Source organism: Molothrus ater, chromosome 2, assembly GCF_012460135.2.
Source record: "Molothrus ater isolate BHLD 08-10-18 breed brown headed cowbird chromosome 2, BPBGC_Mater_1.1, whole genome shotgun sequence".
NCBI classification, from domain to species: domain Eukaryota; kingdom Metazoa; phylum Chordata; class Aves; order Passeriformes; family Icteridae; genus Molothrus; species Molothrus ater.
This window is the reverse complement of record NC_050479.2, coordinates 17,255,390-17,275,884: the sequence shown is the minus strand read 5'-3', so window position 1 is coordinate 17,275,884 and position 20,495 is coordinate 17,255,390. Positions and strand designations below refer to the sequence as shown.

The 20,495-nt window shown below is 38.2% G+C and overlaps 1 protein-coding gene across 1 annotated transcript in view; it reads right to left on the bottom strand.

Moving 5' to 3' along the window:
* Nucleotides 1-242: 242 nt before the first annotated feature.
* Nucleotides 243-20,495, bottom strand: part of CTPS2 (CTP synthase 2) — a 59,064-nt gene continuing 38,811 nt past the window's right edge. The window contains exons 14-19 of the mRNA XM_036383197.2: nt 16,022-16,118; nt 14,145-14,200; nt 13,320-13,416; nt 11,766-11,910; nt 3,492-3,602; nt 243-1,831 (exon numbers count right to left, since the gene is read on the bottom strand). Of these exons, the coding sequence (XP_036239090.1) occupies nt 3,533-3,602; nt 11,766-11,910; nt 13,320-13,416; nt 14,145-14,200; nt 16,022-16,118 (465 nt within the window). The 3' untranslated portion in view covers nt 243-1,831; nt 3,492-3,532. The remainder of the gene's footprint in view (nt 1,832-3,491; nt 3,603-11,765; nt 11,911-13,319; nt 13,417-14,144; nt 14,201-16,021; nt 16,119-20,495) is intronic.

Here is a 20,495-nt window from a genome sequence, read left to right as displayed (position 1 = left end):
AGCTGACAGTGAAACAGGAACCCACACTGCTGAGATGCAACACTGGACTGCAGACACTCAGTAGGATCCAGCTCTGATCACAGAATCAGTGAAGTGCAATACCTACCCCGCAGTCCCATCCAAACCTGCATGCTGCTCCCTTCCTTACAAACAAGCACAGCTTCATGATTTAAAGATGAATTCTCTCTTTAACACCACAGTTCACAATTGGCACTGTGATTCTTTAGCAGGTACCCAAACACTTCCAAATAACACAATTTATTGAAAATGTTTTGAAAATACATTTGCACATTACAATCTTAGGAAATTCTTCACTTTTCACAAAGCAGTGGCCAGTGTCTCATTGGGGAAGACATAAAGTGACACCAATTCTGCTGTCAGTATTTCTAAGGCACATATTCACAAACTACTTTAGGAAAGTGCAGCCATAAAAATGCATTTTATGTTTCATTATCATTAAAGCTTCTTTTAGTGAAAAGACAAATTTGTTGTGTAACCTGAGATTTTCTAGAGCAACGCACAGCTCCAAACTTGCTGTTTTACAAAGCTGTAATAAGGAACATGGTGCTTCTTATTTTTGTGCAGATATTGACTTTTGATGAACTAAAGACACTTTACCCAAAACCAAAATTAAACACAACTCTCAAAATTCAGAATTTTTCTTTATAGGAAAATGTGCCCCAAGCATCTGGAGCCCATCAGTTACTTAGCTCAGATTCACTTTCTGTGACAGGTTTGATACTGCCCCAATGCTAATAGGATGCTTACACCCCTTACACCTTAATGCTGCCTTACACCCAGAGCAGCATCTCTCACCTTCCTCTTCTGTCCCAGTGGTTCAGGCTCCAGCCCTGGCTTTGCAGGGCTGTCTGAGTTGTGATGCAGTGAAATAACTTGTGATTTCTAATTAAAACACATCATTCCATTCTATTGGGGAATAAGTGCTACGATGATGGAGTGGTCACAGGATGCAGGAAAACAAGGGTGAGCCTTACTTAATTTGCTTCATACTTATTTACTATAACTAACTGAGTGTGGCACAGCTGGAGCCCAGATAACACCCCAGGTTTATGATTGGTTTTTCTACAACTTTCACAAAAGTGTTAAAACTGGAGTTTAATATATTAACGTATTTACTTTCTCTCTTACAAAGTACAAATATGAAACCACCTTCTAATATCACTTCTGCAATTTTGTAGGTCAGAATTATGTTCAGCATTATCAGACTTCCAGGAGAAATAGAGCAAATGGATTTATGTGAAATCAAATTGCTTATAAAAGCAAAGTGAAAAAACTTGTATCCAACATTAATTACTATAATCACATAGAGCTGAGATACAGCAACCATTTTTCATTTGTACATATTGAACAGCAAAAAAAGTAATAAATATATATATATATACAAACTTAACAGGAAAAAAACCTGAAATGGTTTTCTACTGCTCAAGAGAAAGACAATTTTCTCTTAAATGCTTTAGCGCATTCCCCACCTCATTCCCAAGAGCTAATGCATTTATTCTTCCTGTTCCAAGGCAAACTGAAACCAGTCAAATCTTTCTTCAAATCAAGAAAGCTGTGAACTAGTGAATTGATACATATTCACGAGATCACTCTGGAATATAGGACAAGATAATGATTAACAGCTAAGGGGCACAACTGTTTGGTAACTTTTGAAGCAGCATTTACACAGAACAGTTTTTGCTACAGAACAGTAAAACTGTCATCTGTAAAGAGAATTATTGAACATAGCAGAGGAAGAAACAGTATGAGAACTGCAAGCAGCTTACTCTTCTACTTTCTTCTATTCAATATTGTCCTGTTCCCAAGTTTTCTGTAACATAAAAAGAGGGAGAGGAAGGAAGAATAAATTTTAAAATATCAATTATTAAAAATACTTCATCTTTAACTCAGTTTATTTCATGATTATGTAATTTTCACTCAAATTTTTTGACTCATTTCAAAGTAGTCTTAAGTAAATTCTATGAGTAGATGCATTTTATCTAAACTGAAACCACAAAGCTAAATATAATCTACATGTGTATCCAGCTCTGATAAATGGGTAGAATTAACCATGAGATAAAAAAAAAAGCCAATGCTTTTCTTATTTTTTGATATTTGGATTTAGTTATTTAATCTTTTCTAGAGTAATTCTGTTGAATAACAATTGTTATCCACTAGTGACATGTTCAAACAAAATCAGCTTCACTATTGATAACCACTTAACAGCATCACAAAAGTGCATTCATCCAAGCACTGAACAAGTCACCTGCAACAGTAAACAGAGAACTACCATCCATAAATTCCATTGAGGAAAGCAAGGGCTTTTCCAGAGGGATTGTCCTGTACCTTGTGTTGGTCTCAAGAAACAGAACCATTGTGATGTTTGGAGGTGGGAAGGATCCAGGCAAGAGTGAAAAGGAACATCTTGTCTACTTATTTTTTGGTTATTTTAGGGCAGGCATCAGTACTGTATGTACATGTACCAGGTCATTTAATCTCTTAACGTTCTGTTCTTTGCTCTCATGATTTGGGGAGGGATCATTATCTTTAACATGTAGTACAGGAGAGCAAAAAAGAATTCAATTGAAAATCACAGAAGAAACCCATGCATCTAAGGACTGAACTCCAGTTTCTAGTATCTCATGCCACTACTTGGATCAGGAACCATCAGGTAGAAATGCTGTTCATATGTAGCCTTAATTGTCTGCTCAGCAGAGCTGCTCAGTGTCAACACCATGTGAGACATGTTCAGAGAGGAAAGTTGTGCCTTTCTCACAAAAGTGCTCAGAAATACTGAAAAGCTGAATGGGAGACTCATACCAGCCCCAGCTCTGATGAATCTGCATAGGAAAAATAAAGTAAGACCAAGTTTCAAGCCCAGATCCTGCAGAGATCAGGTGTCTCACAGGAAATACAACCTCCAAACCAAAAGGAAATCTATGACTACCATGTCTAAAGGTGAATAAACAACCAATCCAACATCACTCTGGCAAAAGCTATGGCAAACAAAGCTACAATTTTATAAAACCTGTTTGTATCTCTATCACTCTGCAGATTAAATACAAGTATTTATGTTGGGATGTCTTTGTTGTATCAATGCATCAATGCAATTACAGGTGAATATTAAGGCAAAATGAAAAATAATGTCTACACAATGTAATTGAAGTGATTCTAAATTGTAAACTGAAGACACGAAAAAATGAAATATAATTTTAAAATGCATTTTAATATATCTTCAAACACTTACACAACTTGGTTTTATACAGCATCCTACATAAAAGATGTACCCAAAATACTTAGCAGACTTTAGCATCTCATTTTCAGAGTTAAGCAGCAGAAGAGGAAAACAATTAAATGCTACAGACAAGAAAGAAGACATAAGCTCTCAGATGGGACTTGACACAAATGGGAGAATTAAGTTAACTTTATTTCCTGTTTTAAGTCTAAAATAAATCAGTGTCATAAAGCAGTATCAAAACATTTCAGTTTACCTCAATAGCATCATCCATTTCTGTGCTCACATACAATCATTTCAGCTTGTGTCAGAATAAGGAAACTCTTTTTCTGGAGAGCTGTCATCACTTAGGTCACTGTAGCTGGCACTGTTGGAACCAATAAGAATTCAGAAAGATCTAAACCAAATATTTCATTTCAAGCCCTCCAACCCATGATGCATATGATCAACACTTTCCTCAAATGCAACCCATTTCCAGAAAACTTCTTTAGGCTCATGCTAAAAGCATGGTATTTTAGAACACCTTCCTCTAAAGGAATGGGCTGAAGTCTGGAGTGTAAGACCTGATGCAAAATAATGCTCTACCTGATAAATAGTACATTCAATTTCTTTTTGCTTGACTCCCGTACATTCATTCTGCATTTTGCTGGTGCTGTGTGTCTAAGATCATGGTTAACATGATAGATAATAAGAGGTATTCAGAGCTAAAATAAAAGGAATTTCTCCCTTATGGTAAAGAAAATCATTAAGTTAAGACAACTCAATCAAAAGTTTAGACAATTTTATTAGCTCACAATTCTACACTTAAATTATAGTTCTTGCTCTTTTACTAAGAACACAAATAATTTTCATTGCACCAAGCAATATCCTGACAGTTTTTCTAGAGGTTTTATCCTCTTTTGTTGTATCCTGAGAGAAGCAGACTGGTTTTCAGAGACCAAATTGCCATGCAAGTGATTGTTTTATAAGTGGTAAGAACAAGAAAACAGTGAAGAACAGGAATCACCACAGTGACTGAGAGAAAAAAGTGCCCAAAACCCACATTTTCAGTTAGTGTCTATTGGGTCTCCAAGTTTATCTTAAACTTAAGTGCACTTCAGAAGTGCCTCCAGCCTCAACTCCTCCCTACTACACTTCATTCTGCAGTCTGTTTTCCAGATGTTTTGATTTCCCCAGATGAGAAGTCAGCAAAGGCAGCACAGGGAACAGATTAAGTGCATTTGAGCAGCAATAATTGTGGTCAGTCCTGTGACCCTCCAGAGCCCAGGCCATGGTTAGCACAGCACAGGGGGGATCTCAGACCCCATTTGTGTGGGATCATGACAGCCTTGGGTGCCAACTCCATGCCAGGCACTGACTGCACAACTGTCCTGTGACACCTCCCCTTTACCACACACCCCTTCATCCTCCAGACAACAGGACCCCACTCATGTCGTGTTCCCCATCTCTGGGCATGATCTCCTACTGAGACATGGAGCACATGGCCCACCCAGACAGAACCTTATCAGTGGCTACCTTATCAGTAATTGCCTGCTGGGCACTGCTTCAAGGGAGCCATGCAGCCCCACAGTCTCTAATGAGACTGCTCTGTGGAACAGTGTACAAACTGCACTCAGCTACTCTGCTGCTTGCTACTGAGCACTGCTTTGTAGCCTGAATTTCACTCTCTCTTCTTTGAGAGAAAATGAAAACTAAAGAAAGAATAGGTAAAAAACCAGACACTTAAACAGAGTGGGACAGGAGGAATGGCACCAACAGTCACCTCATTTAATTTCTACCTCTGTTAGGAAAGTTTCCCACAGTTACAGCAAGTCAGTGTACCAAATTTGTGTAAAACAGCATGGATATTCTGGCTGTCCTAACATTAAGACTTTACTATAGCATTCTGCCCTTGTCTGTGTGACACATACACTGCTGATGTGGCTCTTATAAAGGGTGTGTCACATCAGGCTAGTGTGAAATGCTCAATTGGATCATTTCATCAGCTGGTGATCAATTACACAGTTCAAGTGAGGAAAGTGTTGTTAACAGTATGATCAAGCATGCCAGATACACACAGACAAACACAACATCACCAACGTTGTACTTACTTTTTTCTGAAAGTACCCATGGAAACATGGAACAAAAATGCAGTATTATTAAAACAGTTTTGCATTTTCACATCACAGCAAAATAGCAAATACTGTCCACAGAGCAGAGAGGAAAACTGATTGTAGAGAACTGCACAATCTTAAGACAGCCATGATTTAAGTCCCAAGTCTTCAGAGGACTTCTGTTTTTTTAATTAGCTCTGCTGCCCAGTGACAATCCCAGCCCACAAACATGCCAGAGCTCTGTAAACAACACAGTATGGGAGTCAGATGCTTAAGTAGAAGTGCTCACCAACCAATGGGGTGAGTGGACAACTGCCCAGCTTAATCTCCTGGAGGCAGTCAGGTGCTGATCCCCACCCAGCACTCTCCTCATAGGTGCTCCCCTACTCAGTGACAAATCCCTTTGAGAGGGATTTGCCCACAGAAGAGGATGCTTCTGTGATTTCACTGACTTACCACCCAAACTTCTTAAGCCTGTTTTCAGTATGCCAAAACTGAGGCTCACCTGGCCACTAGTGCAGAGGCTAAAACAACTCAGCTTATGACAATTTTGTTCCTGTTCCCACGCTGCCCAATTTCAGTACAAGATTTGACACCAAATCCCAGAGAAGGGCTGACATCATCACATTCTTGACTTCTGCAGTAGCACCTCACAGTCTCCCCTTCTTTAGGGCTGCTCTCTGGGGTGAAAGTCAGTTTGATGTCTCACAAGCAGGCCATAGGGCAAGAAAGGCAGGGAAATACCCAGGTAAGGATCAGCCCTTGGGCTTCAGACTCAGGTAGCTGTCAGCCTCTCAGGTTCAGCTGCTTGAATGATTTGTCTAAGCATACCCAGAACCTGTGGCATCATCTTAAAAATAACAGCTGGGCTTCAAGGAAACCTGAACGTCAAGAGTTAGGCTGCCAGTGGACTTGAAAGCAAAGAGGGACTCGTGAAACTTGGCATATCTACATCTGTGTGCTACAGCTTCAACCAGCGTTGGTGTCAGGTTTTTGAGATTTCCTCTGATGTCAAACATATTAGTATCATGTGTAATCTGAAGGAAAACCGTAGGTGGCATTAACCAGAAGCAAGCCATCTTTTCTCTTTGGAATAAATGTGTACTTTGTTCCAAATTACAATGAGTTGGACACAGATATTAAATACAAAACCCAAATGGATGCTTCGTGCTCACAGTTGGTAATATTCAGTAACCTTACTTAAATCTGCTGGCTGTGAAAATGGTAGTGGTGAGAAACCAAATAAACCCAGCTTTCTTTAATGAAATTCTTTTTCACACTGAGCCAACCACTGAAAAAATGTGCTTACATTTGCTTCAGCAAGTTTTCTCTCAGTCTGTGTTCAAATTAATCAGTAATTATCTTGTGCAGGAGCCCGACACCCACTTCATCTTATTTGTAACAATTCTTACAACAGTGGACAACAACAAGGAGGTACTGAGCAAATCTGAGGCCACCAGATCTAAGACCTAACCCCAACAGATTTTGTTTGTTTGTTTGTTTGTCTGTTTTTGTGGGATCTCAAGTATAAAGTGGTGGCCAAGGAAAAAAAACATAACAAAACTCAATGCAGTGTCACTGGATCTAGTCAGTCACTTTAGATTAAGAATTTTGGTCACCTCACTCCTGTAAAATGGATACTATGAACTTTCTGGTTTTCACTTGGAAAATCGAGATTAATATTCTTTAGAAACAAAGCAGCAGTTTCAGGGAAGCTTTTCTTTCATTCATTTTTAATGTACAATTGACAAAAAACTCCTTTTCCAGAAACATAAGGAATTAAAATAATTGCTACAGTAATGCTATACCCTGCAAGGTGCCAAGCTAAGTGCATTTCTTCCTCAGTGAAAATTAAAGATACATGAAGTACAGATAAATTTAGTACAGACTGCAATTGTTTTAAGTTGTTTAGCTTTTGAGGACTCAGCAAAACAAAATCTGCAAATTATTGTAATTTATTTCCCCACAAAAAAGCCTAATTATTAAAATTATTGTGTCATTAAAACATTCTTTTGAATAAATGAATATTTGATTGTGAAATGGTTATAATTGCAGTCACCCATATTCTTGGTACATATGTTTATGACTATTATATTGTCATAAAAATCACAGATATCATTTACAGTCATAAAAAATTTATCGTTTAAAATCATGATCATCATTTAAAATGATGGTCATCATGATACAACCCTATGCCTCCATAAAACATCATTTCATTTGGGAATCCCTCAGCACAAACCCAAAACTCCCCAGTTCTGACCTGTGAGCCCCCTGCCCTCAAATAACTGGGCCTAGGATAAAATCTTCATCTGGGACTGGCACCAGCAGCTCCCTACAATCACTGCAGAGAAACAGGCTCTGGCAGCATGTAATGCATAACTGACCCACAGAACAGTTATAATGAGCTATTTGGGTCCTTAAAGTGCATTTTCACTTAACAACTGCAGAAAAAGGCTTGAGGTCACTAGCTCAGAAGGGTTTTCACTGTAAACATCTAACATTTAAATAACAAAGTTAAATGACATAACTAGCCATTACTAAGTGCCAGTATGGTCAATAAAGGATTTTCTTTAAAACATTTCTGTGGTTTTCTGTAAGAGCTCTGAGGGTAACAGGGTCTTTGCTGTCCCAACCATCCCCACCTGGGACCTGCACCACTGGCAGGTTACTGGAGCCAGAGCACTTGCCTTCTGTGGCAACTGTGGTACTGACTGAGGACACCATCCCTACCAGGACAGCTCCCACCCCTGGCTCCTGGAGTGCCACCTTTCATGGAGCAGGCCCTCTCTTGCTGCTCTCCTGACAATCTTCAAATCCCATTTCCATCAAATCACATGTCTGGATTCAGCCAATGGCAGAAGCATGATGCTGTGCCAAATGTGTTCTTGACTGGGGACAATGTACAGGGGACATCAGGCACAGAACAGGTCACACAGGCTGGTTTCTGTCCTGTTCATAGGTGCTTTCCTCCACAGCTGGTCTGAGAGAGAGCTGGACCATGCTAATGCAGTAAGCACCATATGGGCAAATTTTCTGAGGTTTTTGGTGTTTCATTTAATGCACCATTCCTTCTGTTCTCTGGCTTTTTTTCTTTGTTCTTTGTCTCTGAACACAGCTCATAGGTCATCTTTCATTAATATTTTTCCTAGAACTCAAGAGTACTCTGTGACTAGATGGCACTGGATTGGTACTTCACATTAGCATATTCACTAATGCTTTGCACAGTTTTTTCTTTTGCAGTAGTCAGTGTTGCCTACACTTACTCAGCTAGGAACACCTCTCATTTCCTACATTTCCTCCCTTGTACTGGATATTTGTGTTTAAATTATTTACCTTTAGCTTCTTATCTTCTTCCTCCAAAGATGTCATTATATTCAACAGAGATTACTAAATTCCCTACATATTTTTTGTTACTTCTTTGTTCTGAATAGCGCTTTCATCTCTTATTCAAATGACATTATTTGCAAATATAATTAATGCACTCAGGCTTACTCTTGCAGGCCATTAATAAAGGTGCTGGTTGTAGACAAAGAAGAAATAAAGCCTGCTGATGCTAAACTGGATAAGGGGGAAAAACACATCAAAACAAAACAAGCAACATGGCTTTATTGTACACCAGTGATTGTGCAACCATATTATACTGTTCCCAAAGACAAGTCAGTTTTTATTAATTTTTTCAAATGAAACTACGTAAGTCTCAGTAAAAGCCAACAACATTACATGTGAAGTTCCCCTCTTCATCCACTAGTTTCCTGTTAAAACCCTTTGTGTTCTCTTTTAAAGCAGCATATCTGTGGGTATTGTACACTTTTGAGTCTCATGTAGTTCTGGTTTTCTCTGTCCTTGAAAATGAAAATGTAAACTGGCAGCCTCCCACCACATTCCTCACTTCTATATGAAATGGTGACTTCAGTATTTCCATGGAAAGGTTTGGAAAAGGTCATGATCTAAAGCCATTCACAAGGAAATGAAGTGCAGGGCTTTGATGGTTGGGCACTCATGCCATGAAGCACAAGAGGCTGAAACCACAAAGGCAACTTGGGAGCCCAACTAGTACTTCAGGTAAATAAGTAACAATTAATCACTGAGCTACTCTTTGGTCAGTTCTTGACTGTCTCTTGGTGTATACACTGACATTTCTAGGAACTAAATTTTCCCCAGAGGATGCAATCCAGTTTCAAACTAGGTATGCTCATGCCTATTTGGGCCTACATCTGTACCAGACTAGGCCTTACAAAAATTTAAGAGACAGTTTATTCACTTTCATTTATTTGGGGCACTCTCCCAGAAGTAGTAATGCATCCTTGAAGTTATTATTAGCTTTGCTTACAAGCTAGGGCTTCTGTCCAGGTGTCAAATATTCTAAAATCACACCCTAATTATGGGGCTATTAAATGTTCTGGAGTAATAGTTTCCTGTTAAGACTCTCATGCTGAAATACCCATTTCCTTTTGTCTCAGGACTTCATCATTCACTCTCTCTTTAGTGTTTATGGTAGCCTTGCTTTGGTAATCTGCTCAGCTTGCTGGTCTCCACAAATTCTCTGCCAGCTTACTTTGCTCTAGTCCACAGCACAACTAAAACTCAGGTGGGTGGTGCTGGATGAGGTGTGCAGAAAATCCTCTCCTCAGATTTATTTCAGCCTTGCTAGGACATGCCTTAGCTTTACAACTGAATGACATCACCAGCATTCTGGGGTTTAAAGGTTTACATTGGAAAGCTTTCCACTCAGCAGCTGGGTATGTTAATATGAGTGTGTATACTGTAACTAACTGCAATTCCCTCCTGAACATTCTTCCATACAAAATCTTCCTCTTTTAGCCTCACAATGCCTTCCTATTCCAGTGATCTTTCTCAAGACACAGGGGTATTGCTTGATTGATGTCTAACTAGATAAATAGCAAAACTGCAATTTTATAGATTAAGTTTTGGAGTATGGATTTTTGTCTTTGCTAAATGTTTAAGATTTGGTAGGAGTTTATTCTATGAACATGAAGAAAAAGAGTTGGGTATACATTTTGAATGATTAATTCAAATAAGTCTAAGTGAGGCAATTCAGTAATGGCTGAAACTTTAGGTCAGGGATAGATAGCATATAACACTAAGGGATGTAAATTAGCAGGATGCATGCAGATCACTTGAAAAAGTAATTTTTCTTTATCTCAGAGAAATAAATATGGTTACTTATGGGACAAAGCAGTGTAAGTAAGCATATTGGGGCCTGTGAAGTGTAAGTCAGAGTGCCCACCAAGAGCACTCTGTTATGCTGAAGATCACAGTGATGGAAGACTCTGCCTTGCAAAGTTTTGATCTGTGTATTTCACCAGCACACCTTTTAAAAGGTAGCTAACATTATAACTGCTTCTAACAATAACAGGCTAAGGTAACAGGAGTGTTTCAATCAAGCTCTGGTTTGCAGCTCAAAAATTCATTCTCTTTGTATGTACATCACTGCACAACCAGGCAGAGTGAATAAAAATTGATACCCATAAAGGAGTAGGGAACCAAAACAGATTGGTCTGGTCTGGCTTGGCTGTTTTCCCATTAATACTCAAACTTGAATAAAATTTCTATTTCTCTCCTAACAAACACATCTTATTTTAATAGAACACAAGATTCAGGGGGAAAAAAAAAAGCCCAATCCACAGAATTAATAAGTTTGGTTCTTGTTTAGAGGAAAAGCCAAAATGCCAGAGTTGTATCTGTTCAATCTTATTATTCAGTCATTTTATGATTTTTTTTAGATTTTTTGTTACGGTGTACAAGGCTTCCCTCTGATTTCTTTATTATTGCTATTATAATGAAATTTTAACTGTTCTTAATATCATTGAAATAAACAAGAATTAGTTAACCCTGGATAAAAAAACATTGGTACATTCAATAAACCAAAGCTTCTTGTCCAAGAGACCAAGGACTGAGTTCTGACCTAGATCCAAATCCTTCTGTAAGTCTAAAGGTATCCCAACTGTTTTATTTCAGGCCTGTCTCTGAAAGATAGTATTCATTATTTAGCTACTGCAAAATAAAATCAGTGCTTTCTTTGTTGTTGTTACCATCATTCAAGTACAACTAGGTACGAATTTCACTTCGTTGCTTGATCCTCTAGCAAATCTCTTTCCCTATGAAGCTACCGTCAATGGAAGTTAACACAGGAGGCTGCTATCTTCATTTGAATTTATTAAGGTTTTTTTACTTTTTTCTGATTGTAATGTGGAGTTCTGGCTTCAGCCCTAATAGCCTCTGAAAAGGAAGAAGTGAGGAACTGTGCTTTCTGCTTACAGGTTATTTTACACCCAGGTATATGACAGGCGCTCAGTCACAAGTAAATCAATACATGAAGAACTCCCTTTCCTCTTCTGGGCTTCTGAATTGAAGGATGGGATAGTCCCTCCAAAAATATGACTGTCAAATGCAGGCAAGCAACAAAGAAAGATTACCTTGGAGACAATTTACATCCACGCTGCAGGTATGCATTCAGTGTCCCAGTTGCTGCCAGCAACAGTCCAAGGTATGGAGGTGAAGGTTTCATAGGTCTTGAGGAAAATTCTGGGTGGAACTGAACTCCCACAAAATAGGGGTGATCTACAAGATAGATATCAAAGAAAATTACACAATGTAGGAAGAAGATAGTAGAAAAACTTTTAGGAAAAAACCTTATTGAAGATTTCAGACTAGAGTCCAGAAGCCAGAGCAGCACATGTCAATTTAAGGGTGAGGCAGCAGAAAACTTCTTTCCACAAAAAGCAACGGACAACAGAGGCAGAAGGTTAGTAAGGCAAACCAAAGAAAAATTACCCTCTGATTCATAAAAACTGAATAATAAACCTGTACCAACATGTAAGGGTGGAGAGAGAGGGGCACAATCAGAGAAGTCACAAAGTTTACATTTATCATGTTATTTTCATGGTATTTTGGTTTCCAGTATCTATTTATGCATGTCTACTCAGAACAATATGCTCAAAGCAGGGACAAACTCAAAGTTAAATCAGGCTGCTGACAGCTTTGTCTAGTCAAGTTTTGAAGGTCTCTGCTGCAAGGATGAAGATTTCACAGACTCTGTAGGTGATACACTCCAGTAATGTCTTATCCTTTGCCTATACTGAATGTATACATATTCCATAAATAAAACATAAATTGGGAAAAATGAAACACATATTGGAACCTGACCAAGAATATTTGAGGGTGCTTAGGGAGCAGGACAATGTCACTGTGAAACTGGGATATAGGTTTCTATATAAAATCTATAAAAAGCCAGAGGTCTCTGATGAGTAGGAAAAGGCAGTCACCATGCCCTTCTTCAAGACAAAAAGAAGGATCCAAGGAACCACAGAAAATTCCTGACCTTCAGAACATGAAGGTGAGGAAGACTGGCACAACAAGCCTGAGAAGAATCTGTCTTTGGATGCAGGGAGAGCACTGGCTTTCCTTAATTCTGACTTTAGCAAAGCTTTTCCTATGGTTTCCTACCCTTTAAGTTGGAAGCTGTAGACTATGGGCAGACCACAAAGTGTGTTAAAAAAATGGCCAGACACCTGGATTCAAAGAACAGTCAGGAGTGGTTTGAAGTCCATGCAACAGCATACTTGGAGGTACTCAAATCTTGACTGATACAACTCTGGAGAATCTGGCCTATATTTGGAGGTAGCCCTGTGCTGAAGCAGAAGGTTGGACTATATGACCTCCCAAATCACTCAATGATTCTACATAGCCAAATCCCCCTGAGCTAGATTTAGGACCTTTTGGAAAAGGAGCACATTTGTCCCACATAATCAAATACATGCACAGTCTTTGCAAAGTGTGAGACTTTCCCTAACCTACTCTGAATTTTCACCCATTGTAATACGTAAGTGGAGTTAGCAGTATCCCCCAAAATGACCTTGGCTGTTAAGACAGCTAAATATTGTGCCTACATGTCATTCAACAACCTATAGTTTATAGTTCATACAGTTTTAACAGATGCAGTAAGTAATTCAAATAAATAAGACACTTACTCTCTAGTTCAATAATTTCCATCCTGTTCCCTTCTGTATCATGGCCAACAAATTTTAAACCTTTCTCTTCAAAGCAGTGAGTTAATTCTGGGTTCACCTGAAACATTGAAAGCAATAAAAATGGTAGTTCTGTTTATTTTTCTATTTAACAAACAGTGGCAGTTAATTGTAATGGTTTTTACAGGCATACAAGAATGAAGAGAATTGGGTAAGGGTTGGGAACTTTTGCTTTCTTGTTTTAACAACTGGCATAAATTTGTAAAAGTGGACGTGTTTATTAATAAAGAGATGAATCAGTAATTTTAAAAGTTACTGTGCAACACTCAAAAATTAAGGCCAGGGTCCCTTCTGCTTGCTGCTCTTCTGAAACCAAGCAGCCTGAATTCCCCCTTTTTAAATGGCCGACTAGATGCCTACTGACCTCCCCTTTGAGGAAGGAATTTCAGTGGTTATGACAAAAGCTGGAATGCAACTCTTCCTTCAAACTGAAGAGCTCTGCAGTGAGCTGTCTCATTTCCTTGATGATGTTTTAACCATTCAGTTAATATCCAAACTTGAGCAGGTTTGCCACCATCACATTCTCCTCCCTTTTAAGGAAGGTTAATATTGTTAACCTGAATCAGATACAGCATGCACAAATCTGATAGTTCAAGGCCCTTTAGAGACACTGATAGAGTCAGATCTCTTCTGAACTACCTCAGAGATAACTCCAGGAGTCCACCTCATGTGTGTCTTCTTGAATGTCAGTATTCTGAAAGTATTCAGGCACCTTATCCCAGATGTTTGCATACAGAGGAGTGGACCCATACAAAGGACAGTGCTTACCTCATAGCGATGCCTGTGTCGCTCCTCTACAAACATTTCATCACCATAAAGCTTCCCTGAGTATACAACAAAAGAGAAATTAAAAGCCCATGTGTTGCTTTAATAATTGCTACAATTATTCCTTGTAATTCAAACCTCAAAGAAGTCACATTTAACAGTTGTTAAACACAACAAGACCTTACTCATCTCACTGCATTTTTCTGTTCTTCCTGAGTGGAAGAACACTCATCACTCATTCTGAGTGATGACTAGTTTCTTTTAATTCACTGTTACCTGAGTTTATTCAGGATTCATATTCAACATTCCTTGACTAGAAATAGCTTAGGCAAACTAGACTCTAAACACAGTTTAACTAATTTAAATTGTAAAGCTTTAAAGAAAAAAGTCTGAGTGAGCCAGCAATGTAAAATCCCTTCAGGGTTTTGCAACAGTTGTACACAAAAGATGCAGGGAAGGAAGCCTTTTAGTAGCATCTGTTCCATTTTAATAGATTATTCATGGCACCTGGCATAGTACCTCCAAAGAACAGAGAATATTGTTTTTCTCTGTTTTCCTGATCTCATTACCCCGATGACTCTGGCAGTCTTCTGTGCGTCATCTCGAACACTCTGCCTTTCATAGCAACTAGGAGCAAGTTTGAGATTGCAGTAAACCAGATTTCAATCATATCTCTTACTTTTAATCATGGCTCAAACTTTGCTCTCAATTTACACTAAGGTCATGAGAATTACTGTCTTGCTAGGGGATTGGTACATGAACTAAACTGCCAAGAACATCTTCAGAAATTGTAGAATAATAGTACTGCTATTTTACAAAGTATGGTGTATGTCTTAATTTTAAGGGACCACCTTTTCAAAACTATTATTTTCCTCCAAGTTGTAAAACATAAGAAAAATAAATCAGATTTCCTGTTAAACTACCATAGCTTATTATTCTTTCCAAAGATCTAAACAGATTTAAACAACTCTTAATATTGGTCAAGAGTTACAACACATGTTAATTTTTATTAACTTTTCCAGAAGTGTTTAGGTCACACAACAACTTGTACATTGTGATATGCATATTTATATCACACATAGGCAAAGTATCACCTAGGCTAGTTAGATCACTAGTATGGGCATCTCTAGAATTGCAGATTTTTCATCAAGTGTGCGTGTGGTATTACACTCTCTGGTCTCCTGCTGAAGTAGATGTAATTTTTAAGTACTCAGAAGGATACATTCCTTAAATTTAACATAGCTAAATAGAGAATACCTCAGATCAATATTGGGGCAGGGCAATATAAGAAATACACATATATTTAGTTAATGGACAAGAAACTACTTTTCACACTTTTGCAGCATCATCTACATTACTACTGTACAATGGGCTGATTAATAGGACACAAGTATTACTTCAATTTTAAAATACACATAGATCTAATTAAATAATTTTTTCTGTATTCTGGTTTCTTTTATTTTGTTATCTGAAGTGTCCCGTTACAGCAAATAATTTTCCTTTTCTGCAACATATACTTTGCTTTCCCAAAACAAGACTGCTTCCAGGATTAAGCTAGAAAACAGGAAGAAAGCACTCTGACCTTCTCAAGAACATAATGAATTAAACTGCCATGAGAAGAATTTCAGTTTTCTCAACATTTTACTCATTGCTTTTAAAAAAGCATTTGACCCTCAGTGACAGTTTCACTGGGAGTTACAGATGCCTCTAGTTTCTTTTTTTCACTCCAATTCTCAGTAAATGTAAATAACAGGATCAGTGAACGAGCTCAGGGAAGCTGTCACCTAACTGTTTGCTTAAGATTATAGCATTTTTTGATTTTCCATGTTACAAAGCTCCTATCCAGAAGGCAAAGTCATAAGAGCAGAAAAATAACTTACTTAAAACAGAATTTTCAGTTTTAAAAACAGTCCTCCTCTTCCCCAGTCTCATTGTTCCACCCATATCTCCAGGATTGTGTTCTGGCATGTCAATAACCTGTAGAGAAATGTTGCTCAGACACTGTTTCATTCAACAAATAAAAAAATCCTAAAACAAACAAGCCTAGCCTAGCAAATGGCATAGATTTTTAAGTGGCAACTTTTTGTATTTTATCTCCAACCATTCCCAATCATTATTTCTCTTTTGTTTTTCTAATGCTTTGTTCTTCAATACTGCATTGCAATAGACTGACAAGGTTAACCAGTTAGTGACAAATGTTTTCATTTAATGTTAAGATTAACAAAAGCAACTTACTAATTTTTTATTTTAATTTTTTGGAGTGAGAAAAACACCTTTCTTTTAAAAATTACACCAAAATGTTACCAATAGGATAACTCTGCCCAAAGCTATTCTTTGTGCTAAGGTAGTACACAGATTTTTAAAAATTCAAATTCATAGACCAAAAAAGTCCACCAAGTAATAAAGACACCATCTCTGGAAAAACAAAGTCCCTCGACCTCACAGAGGCTGAAAGATTATACATATTAAATATGAGTAAATAATATGGGTTGAAATTTCTGTACACTAGGCCATTTCTTATATTGCTTTTTCTTATGGTAAGAGGCAGAGACAGCTGCGGTATCAAGTAAGAAGGCAACCTACCTCTTTCTTGGGAAATAGGAAGAGGGGAAGGGCATGCAGCAGCAGAGTGAAAAGAGGACACTTGCAGTGAGAGGATAATGTTGTAAAAGCAGAGTATGGGAACAGGTGACTCCAGTATGTGTGTGCTATTTCAGATTATAGATATAACTAACTTATCACAGAAAATGGAAAACCATTCCTCCCCTTCACCTCTATTAAAGGGCTTTTCAGACTGCTGAAGAGTTAACAAAATGCTGGGTTGCCTTGTATGAAGAATATGCTATTTAACATAAAATTTAAAGACAAGGATATACAAATACTGGATTTGAGGACTGAAGCAGAGGAGTCAAATGGCTTCTACGTGGGTCAAGTGAAACCCAGAACAGCGAGACTCAGGGCATGTGAGAAACCACAGCTTAGTGGAAGGAGTGCACCCAGATTGCTCAGTTTGAAAAACCTTGCAGGGTCTCACAATCCAGTTTAGAGGAAATCTGTCTAAGAGAGGTAAAACAGTTTGAAATTGTAGAAACATGAGCTGAAGCCTTGACCTACGTACTTGTATTCACATAAATACAGTCATTGAGAAATGTAATTGACAAAGAAAATTTCTAAAAATACAAATATTCACATATATGGATAATCTCAAATGGATTTTTATTAACCTTAATTTGCCCTCTGAGAGTAATGAAAACAATATCTGATGATACACTTCATAAAGTGAAGTTATTCCGTTTAGGAGGGATGGTGGAAAGTGCTCAACCTTTGGCCTTGTGCCAATGCATTTCAGCTGTGTAATTATCTCTGTACAACCTTATACATTCAAAATGTTATTTATAAGCAATATATTCATTATAAAATGTCATGAGCAGGAGTTGTGATCAAACCAATGGGATATTACAGATTCTTCAATTACCTCTCAAATCACAAAAGTAAGGACTGTGCAAGATGTTGAGCTAAGCTCCCCTCCACAAACACATAAAATAAAGAAACCCATTCACTGAATCCTTACTATTTTAAAAATATGAAATTTACTGAATTTATTTTATTTTCTTTCATTTATTTTCACTTTTTTTCCTGAACTAGCGGCCACAAAAAAAGAAGAGGGTCTCAGAAGTAGAGCATCTGCTCTGCTGAAGGCTTCTGTCATCCTCTGGGTCAGACCCCCTCGTGGCACTGCCAGCCCTACAAAAATTTGGCTGCAGAAATGGTCTCACAGGGAAGGTTCAGGTGAGTTTCAACACCAAGTGTGTATGTGCGTGTGTGTGTCTGTGTTTTCAGCTCTCCATCTCTCCCAATACTGTTTTATTAGTAAGAAATGGACAAGGTTTGATATATTAACTTTTGTCATCAGGTGACAAAAGGAACTATTTATGAATTAATGTGCCTTGGAACTTCTTTGGCTCTGTGGCCCAGATGAACTCCAGCAACTACAACAGCACAGCCCTCAATATTACTTGTTTATATATTACTTGAGTTTCTCTGCAACAACATCTGTGCAAGAAGCTTTTCAAACCAAAGTGACACTGCTGCCCTACAGCCCAAAGAAAGTAATGAGAATCAGGAAAACAATGTCATATTAATGAAATATTTTGCCATATTATACAGAATTTATTTGATCAGAAAAAGCAGAGGTTTCAAATAGTGGTAATTTTGAACCACTGTGCAACTGAATGGACTCTTCAACAAGCTTATGCTTCCTGGCACTGAATAAATCAGCTCTTCCTGTGCATTAGTTCTTTGAAAGGGTAGAGAACAGCACAGAACAGGCACCACAAGCAACAAAAAATATCTGTAGGGAGGATCCAAGAATATATAAGGCATCAATTAGGCCTTTCTTACCCAAATCTCTGAAAACTGCCAGCACTACAGGGATTTTATAGAGCTTTTAGATGCATTACACCAGACAGCCAACATGAAATTAAGAATGAATCACTGTAACACAACACAAAGCACATTCTAGATATAAAACAGTCTGATCACTATTTAATCATGTTACTAATGAATAGTGACTTCAACTATCCATGAACAGAAATCTTCTTTCAGATATCTACTGCCTGGATTGTTTCATTGTTGATAGAAAACATATAAAAGCAAATGAGAAAACCTTTCAAGCCCTGACACTCAACACAGAGCAGCCAAGGCTCTGAAAGCCCCACACCTATCATTTTAGCAATCATGCCAGGACCATTACATTTTATCTTTTTTTGCCTCATGTTCTGCAATGCCATTTTGAGAAATTCATCCACTCTGGTTACCTTGGCAGGGGAAGGGGAGGGAGTGGGGGGTGTCTGCTTGGATTTTGTTCGCAGGCTTCATTTTTGAGGAGTTGAGGAGGGAGATGAGCATTACTTGATTTGAACAACTGTTAGCTAGGCAGCTTTGAAAGCACCTTTTTACAAGTTTGGGGTCTAGGGTTTTTTGTCTTTTTACTCAGCCCTTGACTGGTGAGCAAAAGATTTAACAATGCTGAAATAAATTACTACACATGTAAGTGCTGATCAAAGCATCAGGAGATGCCACAGCCCTGGAGACTACCTGAACACTGAGAAGAGGCTCTGAACACAGCACACAAGGGATTGTGTAGAGGGAAAGCTGACAGGAGCAGGGAATGCAGTGACAGGTACTGATGAATACTAATCCCTGCTGAACACAGCTATGAAAAAAATCCAGCAGCACAAACTGACAAGGACTCAACCCAAACTTAAGGAATTCATCCTTTTATTGACTCTTCCATCATTCTCTGTAGGATTAGTCAGTACTTGCTAGATTTGATCAAATCAATCAATCACAAGTTCATCAGTAAAAAAACCCAGACACCTACAAATGGGATGTTTATACTAACATCTATTCTGTTTTAGAAACAATCTTAGTACAAGTATTTTAAAGAAAAAGTTGACAACTACAACACTACCAGATGCACTGAGACCCTCCAACTTGGCAAGGAAAGCAAAATGACAGACTTTCCCTGTTCAGAGGGTTACATTTTCAGTTACTGAAAGAATGTGCAAATATTACATCTACCTCCCTTGCTCCATTTTTCTCCAGAGATATCCCTGTTCCAAGCAAACTGCATCACTGTCCACCCATCTGAAGCACTCAGTGCCCTAGGACTGAATTAACTGCCAACAAAGCCACTTGCAGATTTCAGACTACTCAGTGCTCCATTACTCTGACTGAAGTAATGTTGTTTTTAAAAGAACATCCATCATGTGTAAGATCAAAGCAGAAATTATCAATAGCTGATTCATGCAATTACATACTGATACAAGCAACCAGCTTGAAAAATCCTGTCCTCTACTCTCTACAATAAACTACAGCACAGTATCCAAACATTCCAGCAAATACCAATTTAAATTTCTTAAAACTCTGAAAATCCCATTGAATACTACTGTCAACTATTTTCCAGTTTGGGTGATCCTCTTCTCCACAGATCTGTTGTTTCCTATTTTAGAACTAACTAACTGCCATGGAGCAATTATTTATTGAAGTCTAAAAGCTCTCTAAGGATTCTGTCTAAGCAGAAATTCTGCTCCAGAATGTTTTGTAACATTTTCTCTAGGAGAATTCATGAAGGGCGTGGCTTCTTTTCAAACAGTGCTTACTCACTGGCAAGCAGAGTGCAATGAACTGAGGAAGTTAATGGAGATGTTGATATGCAAAGCCCATAAAGATATTGCTTAACAGCATTTTGAGAACTCATTCAAGTTATTCCATACACATGTCCTAGAGTTGGCTTAAAGACTTAATCAAGCAGAAAGTTTCAGACTGTCAGCATTAGTGAAAGGCACAGGG